The sequence below is a fragment of the Lepidochelys kempii genome, chromosome 11 (assembly GCF_965140285.1).
Source record: "Lepidochelys kempii isolate rLepKem1 chromosome 11, rLepKem1.hap1, whole genome shotgun sequence".
Taxonomy (NCBI): Eukaryota; Metazoa; Chordata; order Testudines; family Cheloniidae; genus Lepidochelys; species Lepidochelys kempii.
In genome coordinates this window covers 40303487-40315536 of record NC_136390.1, presented here as the reverse complement: position 1 = coordinate 40315536, position 12050 = coordinate 40303487, and the positions used below count along the sequence as shown (strand labels likewise).

General features: G+C 37.7%; 1 protein-coding gene across 7 annotated transcripts in view; it reads right to left on the bottom strand.

Annotated features, from left to right (window-relative positions):
* Positions 1-2698: 2698 nt before the first annotated feature.
* DYNC1I2 (dynein cytoplasmic 1 intermediate chain 2) overlaps positions 2699-12050 on the bottom strand; it is a 43068-nt gene continuing 33716 nt past the window's right edge. For all 7 annotated transcript variants that reach the window (XM_073305829.2, XM_073305828.2, XM_073305830.2 and 4 more), the window contains 11 exons: positions 11863-11952; positions 11420-11582; positions 11224-11323; positions 10552-10677; positions 9421-9567; positions 8944-9057; positions 8360-8493; positions 7217-7361; positions 6094-6234; positions 4358-4483; positions 2699-3163 (listed from right to left, as the gene is read on the bottom strand). In XM_073305829.2, coding sequence (XP_073161930.1) covers positions 3050-3163; positions 4358-4483; positions 6094-6234; positions 7217-7361; positions 8360-8493; positions 8944-9057; positions 9421-9567; positions 10552-10677; positions 11224-11323; positions 11420-11582; positions 11863-11952 — 1400 coding nt within the window. In that variant the 3' untranslated portion in view covers positions 2699-3049. The remainder of the gene's footprint in view (positions 3164-4357; positions 4484-6093; positions 6235-7216; positions 7362-8359; positions 8494-8943; positions 9058-9420; positions 9568-10551; positions 10678-11223; positions 11324-11419; positions 11583-11862; positions 11953-12050) is intronic.

Below are 12050 nucleotides of genomic sequence, written 5' to 3'. Positions count from 1 at the left end.
AATCTGATTCCATTTTTGTTCAGTAAAGGCTCCTCCTTTCCCCAATGGTTCCCCAGTTCCTAATAAACCTAAATCCCTCCTCCAAACGCTATAGTTTTATCCATCTCTTATCTGGCAGCCTGAATTTGGCGTCCAAGACACTTCTCCTGCCTTTCTGTAGGTCATTGTACCATGTACACTGGCTCTTCCCCACCAGTACATATAAATCTGCTTAGATGTCTCGAGATCTGCCACCTTTGCACATGGCAGGCAATTCACCATGCAGTTCTCCTGGATATCACAAACCCAGCTATCTATATTTCTAATGATTGAATCCTACATTGCTATTACCTGTCTCTTCCTAATAACCAGGATTCCCTTCCCTGGAGAGGTATCCTCAGTACAAAAGGATACGACTGACATAATCTGGAAGGAGGGTCCTAACTATGGGATCATTTCTCTCCTCTTGAGGAGGATGACAGTCTCAACAGCACCGAGACTGTCAGATGTGGAGGAGCACTGTTCTATGTCCCAGAAAGTCTCATCTTTGTCTCTTAGCTCCTTCAGTCTCAAGAGCCTGTACTCAGTCTGTGAGGGCCATGAGCACCTGACACGCCACCTACCTACAAGGCAGTTAATCATACATGCTGCATTCAGTGCAATCAACTGTTAACCTACTCTGCTGCTGGACTTCTGCCTGAATTCTTTTTTCTCCTGTGGCTATTTTCTGGGGGTGGATGGGAAGAGGCTACGTTTAGAGAATGGTAGGGAATACTGTCTACACCTACATTTTTGAAATAGCTCTGGGCTACTACCTTATTTAGTCAGAAGGAGTAAGTCTCCATTGCTCTTTAAATGTTAAGAGCCCCTTCCCTTACATGTATGATGGATAGGTACGCCTTCTCCCAGCATGAGTGGGATTTGGCTTGGGCTAGATTGTGGTCCTCAGGCTCACAGCACTTAAGTATTGCTTCTGCCGTGGTTGTAAAAAAGAGGGAAAATAATGGAAATAGGACCTAGGCCTCAGAGTACAAGACTGAGACTTTTCTTCTAGAAGCACTGACCTAACATTTCTAGAGAGCCCATTTTTGTCACTTGCCAAACAAATGGGCCCAAGTTTGGGCGGGGGAGAAGATAAGCTAAAAGTTTCCTTCCCCTCCAAGATGGCTCTGAGGAAGCATTTGGGGAGCACTATTCTAAGCAGATAGTCTTGAGGAGTCGGGTGCAGCATCATTCAGCTACACAGAAGCTATCTTGCAGAGTGAAAAACCTGAAAAACAAATGTTCTTAATGGTGGAGTCAGGCACTCTCCTTGATGCTCAATGAGGGCCTTTTCTGTACAGAGAGCACAGAGATAGTTAAGTGGGCACAGAATTCATAAATGTTTTTTAAATCACTGTCAATACTCTCACAGGAGGTATGAAGGAGTGACCTTGGTCTTGATAAGACAAAAGGCTTTATTGGAGCAGACATATTAATCAGAATCTTGGTTCAAGAATGGAGAGGCACTCTCTTCTCTACACAAAGGGCAAAGCATCTTTCTTGCTGCCAAAGCAAGGGAGGGGACAGAGTGGAGTAACTGACAGAGGAAAAAATAATATAAAAGCAGATGGGTGATACTGCTGCATTAAACTGGCAAATCCTTGAGAGGAGAAGCACCTATGATAATATGGAGAGCCTTTGTAGGCAGTCCTAGTTTGAAAAGTTGGGGTCAAATGGTCTCTGAAAGAAGGTTCTGGCACCCTAATGTTGACCTGGGGAAACAGACTGAGCTGGAGCAAACAAGAGCTTAAGAGATCTTATTCTTGTGACACAAACTAGGTTGTTTTTTTGTTTTTTTTCCAGAGTGGGATGGGGTAGGGGATAGGCTAATCTAGATCCACATCTCTACAAAAGCCCCTTTACTGCCTCACATGAACTTGGCACAAATGGAGCATGTTTCTCTTTTTTTTCCTAGTTGCTTGGCAATTTTATTACCTATAACATGAGGTGAGGTTTTTTTAAGTAATTTCATCTACTCTATTAGTCATTTTTTCATCTTGCAGATTACAATAGGCTTTTCAACATCCTCCAGAAGTCCTCCTGCTAATCCTGGAAATCTCTACCCAAAACATTGAATAAGGACTCATTTCTACATTCTTTGCACACATTAAGTTAGTCACACAGAATGTTTTAATACCATATACTTCTATGTACAGGCTGTGGCAACAAGGACACCAGCACCTGGCTCTTACAGAATGATGGGGATAGCAATCTTTATGACAGGAGTTGGTAACCTCTTGCTTCTTTGAATTGTCTCGGGAGGAACAGGAAAGAATCTTACACTGATTTATTTGACTATAAAGAAGTAGTTCCTAATGATTTTGTACATCTGAGCAAAGATGTTACTACTAATGAGAGACTGGGGGCTGGGCTGGTGCTAAAAGCTTGCGTAACCTTTATTTATAAAGGAATCTCACCTTTTAACAAAGACCTAGTACTAAATATGTATTATTTTACAAAGTCAGGTTCAGTGACCAAATAAAGTTTATTATAGACATAACTTACTACCCTAGCCTTGCTTGCTTATTAAAAAAAGAGCAAGAAAGAAACTGGATGAAGGTTTACTTTGAACAGGATGCATGCACTCCTGTGGACAGTTCTAATATCCTAATATTAACAATCCTTCAGAGATTAACTACCTAATGAAAGCTAGCTAGTATAATACAGGAAGTTCTGATTGAGAAATGGAACTTGTTTATCTTTCAGAAATAGTTACATACTGTTTGAAAAATTCAGTAGCGTTACAGCTAATATACATCTGGGTTAGTGTTTCAGCAAAACATTTCTTGCAAAGTCAGGGCAGCTGTATTAAAAATTAAACAAATTCAAGAATAACGTGCTTGTAATTATGTATAAAAAATGTGACATTGCAAGACTTAATTTTCAGTGACCTTTATACAATTTCAAAATCCACAGTTTATTCCACGTATTTCTCCTCAGGTTACCAGTTAGACTGAAGCATGCTATTACTCTGAAAATGTACACAAGTCATTCCCAAATCCACTACTATAACTCATTTTTGAAAGATTTACGCAGGTATGCGGGTTGCAGCTTCCTCCTCTGCATCAGCTCTGTTTGCATTAATTTCTGCTAGTGTTCGACCAAAACGTGTCCATTCATCATTGCGCGGAACAGCAATTTGCTATAGAGAAATATCAATGGGTGTAAATAATATTGTAATTACACAATGTAATTTAGCTCATTTTTACACCTGGTCTAAACACCACATTTATAAATTATGCTAACAGCTTACCTTATTCATTAAAAGTTTTCCAATAGTCTTACTAGCAAATACAGCTGGTATGCATTGCCCAACAAACGGTGGTAACTGTGGCTATGGCTAAACTACGCAGCTTTTAGCCACACGGCTGTGCTGCTAAAAGGCGCACAACGTAGCTGCTGTTTGTCAGCAGGAGAGAGCTCTTCCTCTCCACTCCACCAGCAGCTCTGTCAGCAGGAGAGTCCTGCAGGCAAAGCACTGTTCACACCGCGCTTTTTGTCAGTAAAACTTTTGTCATTCGGGGGTGAGGGGTTTGGTTTTTTTTATTAACACCCCTAAATGACAAAAGTTTTTCCAACGAAGTGCCAGTGTAGACAAAGCCTTAGTAAACTTTAAAAAACTAATAAATTCAGTGCTTGATAAGGGTGCTGTCTGACTTTTTGGCATTGAAGTCCTGCGTTTAAGCACAGAACAAATAGGGCAGTGGTAGTAATAAGCTTGGCCCATGTACCTCAGTCTGGAGAGACCACCTCCACAGGTGAGAAAGTAGTTCTTTTATCCTTGTCCAACAATCCTTGAAATATATATACCAATTCTAATTGTTTTAGAGAGACTGACAGCTGCTCAGTGGGAACTGAAGTGAGGCAACTACTTCTCACTTTACAGTTCAAATGGCCATTGGATGGTACATTTTGTTCATAACCAACCTGGCATGCATTCAGAGTAGTGATAAAGGAGGTGAAATCTTGTCCACACCCACTACTAATCTCCTCTATATGCAATTTCTACTGCAGTATAAATTTAAATGGTTAGATATCTTTATTTCAACAGCTTAATACTGACCATTTATCTTTTAGTTGCACAATTACAACACAAAGTTTCTTTAAAATGCTAAAATATTGTATGAAATTGAACTGAGATTGAAACATTTAAAAATCATAATTAATCCTGAAAGCAAGAGGACTAGAAATTTATCTTGAATTACCATTTATTCCTGGCAAAAATGTTTTGAAGGAAAGTTGAAAGTCGAAAGTCAAAAAGTTAGGTGACAGAGTAAATTCAGGAAGAAGCTTTAAATCCATGTAACACAAAGTAGCAAACTCAAAAGTTACCTACCTCTCCCACGTCATATATAACTATTTGTCCTTCTGAATCACCTACAGCAATCTCTCGCCCAGAATGTGTCCATCTCACACGATTAAGAGCAGGATTACCCTCCACAGTAATGCTTGCAGTTGGCACCTATATCCATTTAGAACACAGTTAAAACTAGCAGCATAAAAATCATACGGAAATGTGTTCTAGCCAACTGTTCCCCCTTGAGAAAAAGGAGATTTTAAAAGGTGAAACAAATCTTCAACACTGATCTGACAAGTATTTTCCCCAATGGTCCAATACATTGGGAAAGGGAATTGGGAGAGATGGGAGCTTACAAGTCTTACCCCAGTTACTCTTTCCTCCCAAAAGCTACCTCAGTTCTTAAAATAAATCCTGAGTTTGTAGCACTCATGAAATATACATATGCAGAAACGGTCATGAGAGAGCCTATTTTAAGCAATCCTCATTTAGAGAGAAAAAATTGCCTCATAACATTAATACAAACAGTCCCTAAATCATTAGGAACATCTCTGGTATAAATACAGTATATGTTACAGGACAATAGGTATGGATTTGAAATTTGCCAAAAAATAATCATCCTAGGACAATTTCCCCTCCTAATTCTTCTTAAAACACATAACACAACAGATATTTGTTTAGTGGCAATCAATTTCATTTCTACTTGGAAGACCTACATTTAGGAATGACCTCAATAGCCTCTGCTAGTACAGTGAGGATCAGGTGCATTTTGAGGTACAAAGCCCTTTGGTATTGAAGGCTCTATGTAATATAGGCAAGTATACTTGGGCTTCGGGATAGGTACTGACTACAATCCTTTACAGAACCTTACTGTTTGCAAAGCTGTGCTGTAAATAAGGAAGTGTTATTTCCTCTTAACAACACAAGAACTAGAGGTCACCAAATGAAATGAATAGGCAGCAGGTTTAAAAACAAACAAAAGGAAGTATTTCTTCACACAACATACAGTCAGCCTGTGGAACTCCTTGCCAGAGGAGGATGTGAAGGCCAAGACTATAACAGGTTTCAAAAAAGAACTAGATAAATTCATGGAGGATAGATCCATCAATGGCTATTAGCCAGGATGGGTAGGGATGGTGTCCCTAACCCCGGTTTGTCAGAAGCTGGGAATGGGCAACAGGGGATGGATCACTTGATAATTACCTGTTCTGTTAATTCCCTCTGACACACCTGGCATTGACCAATGTTGGAAGACAGGATACTGGGCTAGATGGACCATTGGTCTGACCCAGTATGGCCATTCTTATGTCTGAAAATAAGTGTGTGTCACCCTACCAGGTGATTAATGATCGTGTTTTGTTTTTTTTCATGCTAGAAAAATTAACAGCTACATTTGAATGTGAGCCAGTGAATCTACTAGAGCAACTAACAGCATAATAGCAATCTTATGTGACTCATTCATAGTATTGGGGGGGGTTAGCCCTTGTATGCACGTCCAAGGAAAAAGCCACACAAGTATAGCATGCTATATAGACAGAAATTCTGTATTCCTTTTATACTGGGAGGACAACATTTTAGTTACCACCATCTGACACTAAAAACGAGGTGACTTGAATTATTCCCCTCTAATCACACATCTACTGCGTAATGCCACTGCAGCAGCAGAAATACATAGTGCAACCATGATGAAACATTTCTAGCCATACACATTTCTGAAGAAGCCTAAGATTTTTAGTTCTTGTCAGATTTGAAGTAGGTAAATTATTGTGCCTCACCTCAGTATCATTGTTGAGATTCCACAGATCAAGCCTACCCATTCCATCCACACAAGCAAACAGGGCAGGGTGAGTGGGAGACCACATCACATCATAAACATAGTCTGAGTTGTCTTCAAAGGAGTAGAGAGGCTTATTATTCTGAAACAAAGCACCATATAGTACTTTACACCATACAATCTTTACATTTGGGATTCTGAAAGTGAAATCTTTTTGCAATGAAGGTGAAAGACTGAGTTTTTGTACAGTTCATATTGCAGCAATTCTAAAATAAAGTAACTATCTGTGCTTAAAGAATTACTTAAACTGTCTCTTACATAGAAAGAGGCCAAAAAATAACCACAGGATGGGGGAAAAACCAAACCCCCCTGTTTGGATGAATGATATAGCATGTTTACTGCCTGCTATTACAACATAGCTTCAATAGGAGGCTGGTATAACAACCTAAATATGAGTGAATTCTGGTAAAGTCTCCTGAGCTGACCTGATGGCCTAGGGGTAGGCTTGTGCACTGTTATGGGGGAGACCGTAGCTTGACTTTGACCCTAGTCCAGCTTCATGATCCCTGGGACAACAATGTTGCAGAGGCAGCTTGCTAAGCAAGCAATGGAAAAGACATGAGTATCATGGCTCTTGACTGCAACTCTGTTCAGGCTCATTAGAAACAGTGTTGATGGTAATGCATTGTGGGCTGTAGTGAGAACTATGGAGATGCAAGGACATGAAATGGACATCTAAATTACCATAATTATAATATACTTAATATAATACATAATATACCTGAATTACAACATAACTTATTTGAATAATTACATTGGTCTTCCCAACCCAGTTACAAAAGTTGAAAGGATGAGCAAAATGGACCAGAAATAGACAAACAGCCAGGATTTACATATAAGTTTCATTTAGGTGATAATAAGTTACAGTAATCTTGGTGATGCTACTTGCAGGTTCTTAAAAGAGAACTAAGTTACATAAATTAACTCATCTGATGTTACCATTCATCCAATCGACTTAACAAGCTTCCCTAAACCCTTTGACAACAATTTGGTTAACTAAAGCTTACATTATAGCACCACCTTGTGTCAAAGTCTGAATTGTTAGACACCTCTGTTTTAGATACCTTAGTTGTCCAAAGCTTTACTGTCCAGTCAAATGATGAGGTGACAAAAAGATGAGAGAAGTCTACAGGTCCAACTGCGGCATGGCAATGGATACCTGTGATTGGTCCTTGGTGTCCTTCAAACATCTCACTGATTCCCGCTTTGCTGTTTTAAAATACATTATGTAGGTTAATTTCCTTTGAAACTATATTTCACACAAAGGCAACAAGGAATACATGCTTTAAATAAACTGGGAGTGGGTTTCAGTGGAACCCAAATAGATTTGGCCTGCAGAGGGGAAGTGAAATGTGGGTTTGAATATGATCCTGTGTATTAGCCTCTCTTTTCCAAAACCCTATTCTGTTGTATTTAAGTGTAGACATAATACCATAGAAAACAGTAACATTGGGCAAGGCTATCCCATCCAGATTTGACTAGGTACCTCTTCAAGCAATAGCTAAATATTTGGATCAGATAACAAAATTCAGTCCTCAAATATGGATACGAAATTCCTTAAATTGCCTTAAACAGGAGTTGCACGTAAGTAGCTGGGGCAGACTTTAGTCCCAGTGACAATACACCCCCAATAATCTCATATCAGAACTGATAAAGTGGAGAGGAGGGAAAAAGGATGTTACAAAAGAGACAATTTTGGCTAGTTTTAAACCAAAGAGCTGTGCTGTGAGAGTGATGTGTATTTGAGATGAAAACTGGACACTCAATTTTATTTAAGAAAGCAATTGATAGGATACAGCCAGATAATTTCAAAGCAGATTGAACAGCAGGAGAAATGCTAGCCAATTTAAGATTTGTGTGTGATTTTACTGTACAATTATCTGGGGAACTGATACAAAGTTTGGGATGTTCTGCTACAATTCAAATGAATAGAACTGAAGTCTACTAGTTCATCTTCCTTTTCATAATTAAAAGTAGTCCTAGCCAAGGTAAAGATCCAACAGTAGCAATGGTGGATTCTTTTCTTGAACTTTAAAAGTCTGATTTAATATTTCATATTTTTAAAAAGATATTACCTTTTTATATAAACACAAAGCTCTGCTATGAACGCTAATTAAGCTTGCTCAACAAAATCTTTCTATATTAAGGGGAAAATCCTGATAAGCTTCACTATTTAAAACAAAAAAATAATTTGAGTGTCTATTCACCTGCCATGGCGGCATGCTGTGTACACAGAGCCTTCCTCACTTCCAACAACGAAGTTGTTGACATCTCCAACAGGAAAGGACATGCATGTGACAGCTACAGCCTTGGACTGCTTATGAATCAACTCCATACTATCCTGTAGAAAAAAGTAGCAGGAACTTATTTTTCAAACTTGCCATCTTAACTTCTACCAGAAATCATGTAGGTTTCCTAGTACTAGTTAGTCCACAAGCCGTTCTTATTCCAGCCCTTTTCTACATTTGGAAATCTAGCTCTTATTCATGAATCCAAACTTTAGCATCAGTACTGAAGAATCCAAAAATTATTATGACACTTAATGTACTACAGTAAAAAAGGAATTTATCTTACAGAATTACGATACAACTACTCAAGCAGGGAATGTCTGCATATTGTCAAAATGCAGAACACTACTTTACAAAGTCTTATGAAATAGGTAAAGCAAACAGGTGAAATTAATATTAAAATCCTAAGTATTTAGTAAGGTACAGACTACCTGAGCTAAAAAGTGGTAAGTAATAGCCTCATCTATAGCTCTCTATTACATACTTTCCCAAGTTTACTCTACCTGCGGTTGGGAAAGCATGTCCAGACTCCATGAGCATATCTTTCCATCAGTTGAGATGCTAATCAAATTATGAGCATTTTGGGTCCCAACCACATTTACACAGTATACAGGGTGCTGAAAAGAGATTACAAAATTATTTTCAGAAACAGTTTCCATAATAACAAATTCAATGACATTCACTTAACACAAGTGTGAAATACAAATTTTAATATTTCATACAACAGTTTAAGTTGACTTAACAATACTATTTGAAAGATATGAAAACTTATTTAGCCTTTTAGCATTTAAGTAACGCATGGTGTAGAGACAGGCTCCTTTAAAACTGACAGCTGCATGACAAAGACAATTCTTCAGTGCTACTATTGTTAAATCCAGACATAAATATTAAAACATCATCACTGTTCATCCAGGGGAAACCCTCTCCCACCCCAAGGGGTTAACGGCTCAATAGTGAGTAGTTCTCATTTCACCCCCTACCGTGTGAGCAGCAGCTGAAAGTGGAGTTCTCTGCACTGGGGTTCTTTTATTGCTGCGATTATCCCATAGCACAATTTGGCCTGAATATGTGCCACCAACCACCAGATTTGGATGAAATTTTGCAAATGTAGCCGACATCACTGCTGACTGCAAAGGACACACACACACACACAAGGAAAAGTTTTGTTTTAAGACTAAAATCCAGAATTTAAGGATAGAAAATCTGACCAATTACTGGTAGGGAGCTGTTTCCTCAATTACATTTGATATTGCTTTTCCTATCTTCTGCTCCTTTGTCCAAATACACGAAGGTTCACAACTACATGAGTTGAATGGTTATTTAAAAATCTTGATATTCTTCTGGTCTCAACTTTTACTAAATACAAATAAAAATCACACTCTCCCCATATGCATACTACTAACTTCTAGGAAAGATACAAATCAAATGTAACAGAAACAGAATCCAGTAATAGGACACATTCTGTGGTCATTTTTCAAGGAGATCAGAAAACTGTTTTGTCACTATAGTATGAAATCATAATATAATTACCTTTGCAATCTATGCCTTGACAGTAATCTGACAGCATCAGATTACAAACTAGTTCTAATTCAACTAAGTGATTTTTCAGAATTATGACATTTTGAAAATAAATGGTTATTGTAGGTTTGGTCAAACAGAAAAGGTTTGCACATTTTTACCTCTCAGTAATCCATTTTAAAACCTGCATCTGTTTTCTACTTGAAGCATGTGTTTTTACTTATCTATTTTTTTCCAATTCCTCAGGCTATGTACACTTTATTCAGTGGGCTAAGGTCTAGTTGTACATTCTGCATCATAGTTCCCGAAAAGCCCCTCGTACTGAAAGCATAAATGTCAGTTTTTCTTTTAATAAATGAGATTAAGAAACAGATTTTCAGACATGCAAAATTTCTGATATTCAGAATATTTAAACAGAGGAATCTTTTCAAACTGATGAAGTCTTCAGCCATCAACATCTGTTTGCAAATACATGTGGTTAAAGTACATGCCAACCCAATGAAATCATCATGTTGACAAGTATAAATAAGGCACTTGTCCAAATTAATCAACATAAAATCTTGAGCCTGGTGAGACAGGAACTCACATCATACCTGGCAGTGAAAGACATACTCTGGGGTAGTTTTCTTGTATTTCATATTCCACACAAGAGCCACCCCATCAGGCTCATGAGGGGCATCTTCATTATTGTTGTAGGAGGCTACAAGCAATTCTGGATACTAGTTATAGAGAAATTAATGGAAAAAAATGTTCAAAATAAACAACTGCCTTATGGTCCAGTCAGTCCTAGAATCTTGATTTATACTGGCAAAACTAAAAGTTTAACCAATGGATAAGTCAGCCCCATAAACAGAAAATATTGGATTAGCTAATTACCATAGTAAGTATAATTACAAGGGTTTATTCAAAAATAGTGTTAAAATACAAGATAATATTGTGTTCGTTACTTATGTATTATAAATTGTATCCATTTAAAAAAATTTTAGGTGAGGCTAGTTTCTTGGAGCTAATACTGTATCTTTGCGCCTTGGACATTTTTTGTTCTATTTATAGATTGCATTTAAAAGAACATTGAGTTAACTTCTGTTACCTCTTTCAAAATATATAAACACAATCACATCCAATTACAGTATGTAAACAGCAGAGCGTGTCAGAGCTATTCTAAGAACTATATGTAAACCACTGAATGTATGGTTCAAATAAAAGTTGAGTGCACAAAACTTGAGGTATCTGCAAAGGTGACTCAAAGTAAATATTTGTTTTACCTGAGATGACCAGTCCAAACAACTAACAACACGATGCTTTGACCAGCGTTCATCAAAAAACTGTCTGTTTAAGGACAGTTTAGCGCCTGCTTGAATCTCTCTGTAAAGACAGACAAATGGAGGGTACTAATCCAAGATCACGTTTTCAGTTACAAATATAGTAAACACAGTAAAGCACTCAATACTCCCACATTACCCTTCTTTGTCTTCCAGATCTCTTCCACTGTAGTCAAAGAAAATGTTAATCTGCTCAGAAAGAGCTCTTTCTACGATCCTTGTAGAATGGTCAAAGAAACTTAAAAACTCTTCAGAGTGTAAAATTTGCTGTTTTTCCTCTTCTGTAAGCTCATGAGGGGCAGCTGGGGGGAGGGAAAAAAAGGTTAGATTTTCCTAAAGTTCATTCTTATCTGTTTAAACATTTATGAAAAAAAACCCAAATATTTTTCAAATTAAAAAAACATTTTCATATCCATATATTTTAATAATTTTTACATAGGATTTTAAGTTATTCATATTTTTGTTTACAGAAAGGTGCTAAAAAGTCAAATGTCAGTTTGATTAAAAAAAACTATTACATTAAAATTCCTAAACATCCTTTTATTTGCAATGCCTAATACTGTGTCCTAAAGCGAGTTGTACCTTCCTCCTCTTCATCATTTTTCAATGTTTTTTCTTCTTCGGGTTCAGTTGATGGCTTTGGTACCACTACATCATCTTCATCTTCGTCATCTGAAAAGAAATGATACAGCAAAATAGTTAATAACAGTCCTAGAGAAGCACAGTAAAGTTCCATCCAGTTTCACACAATACAAAAGTAAATACATTTG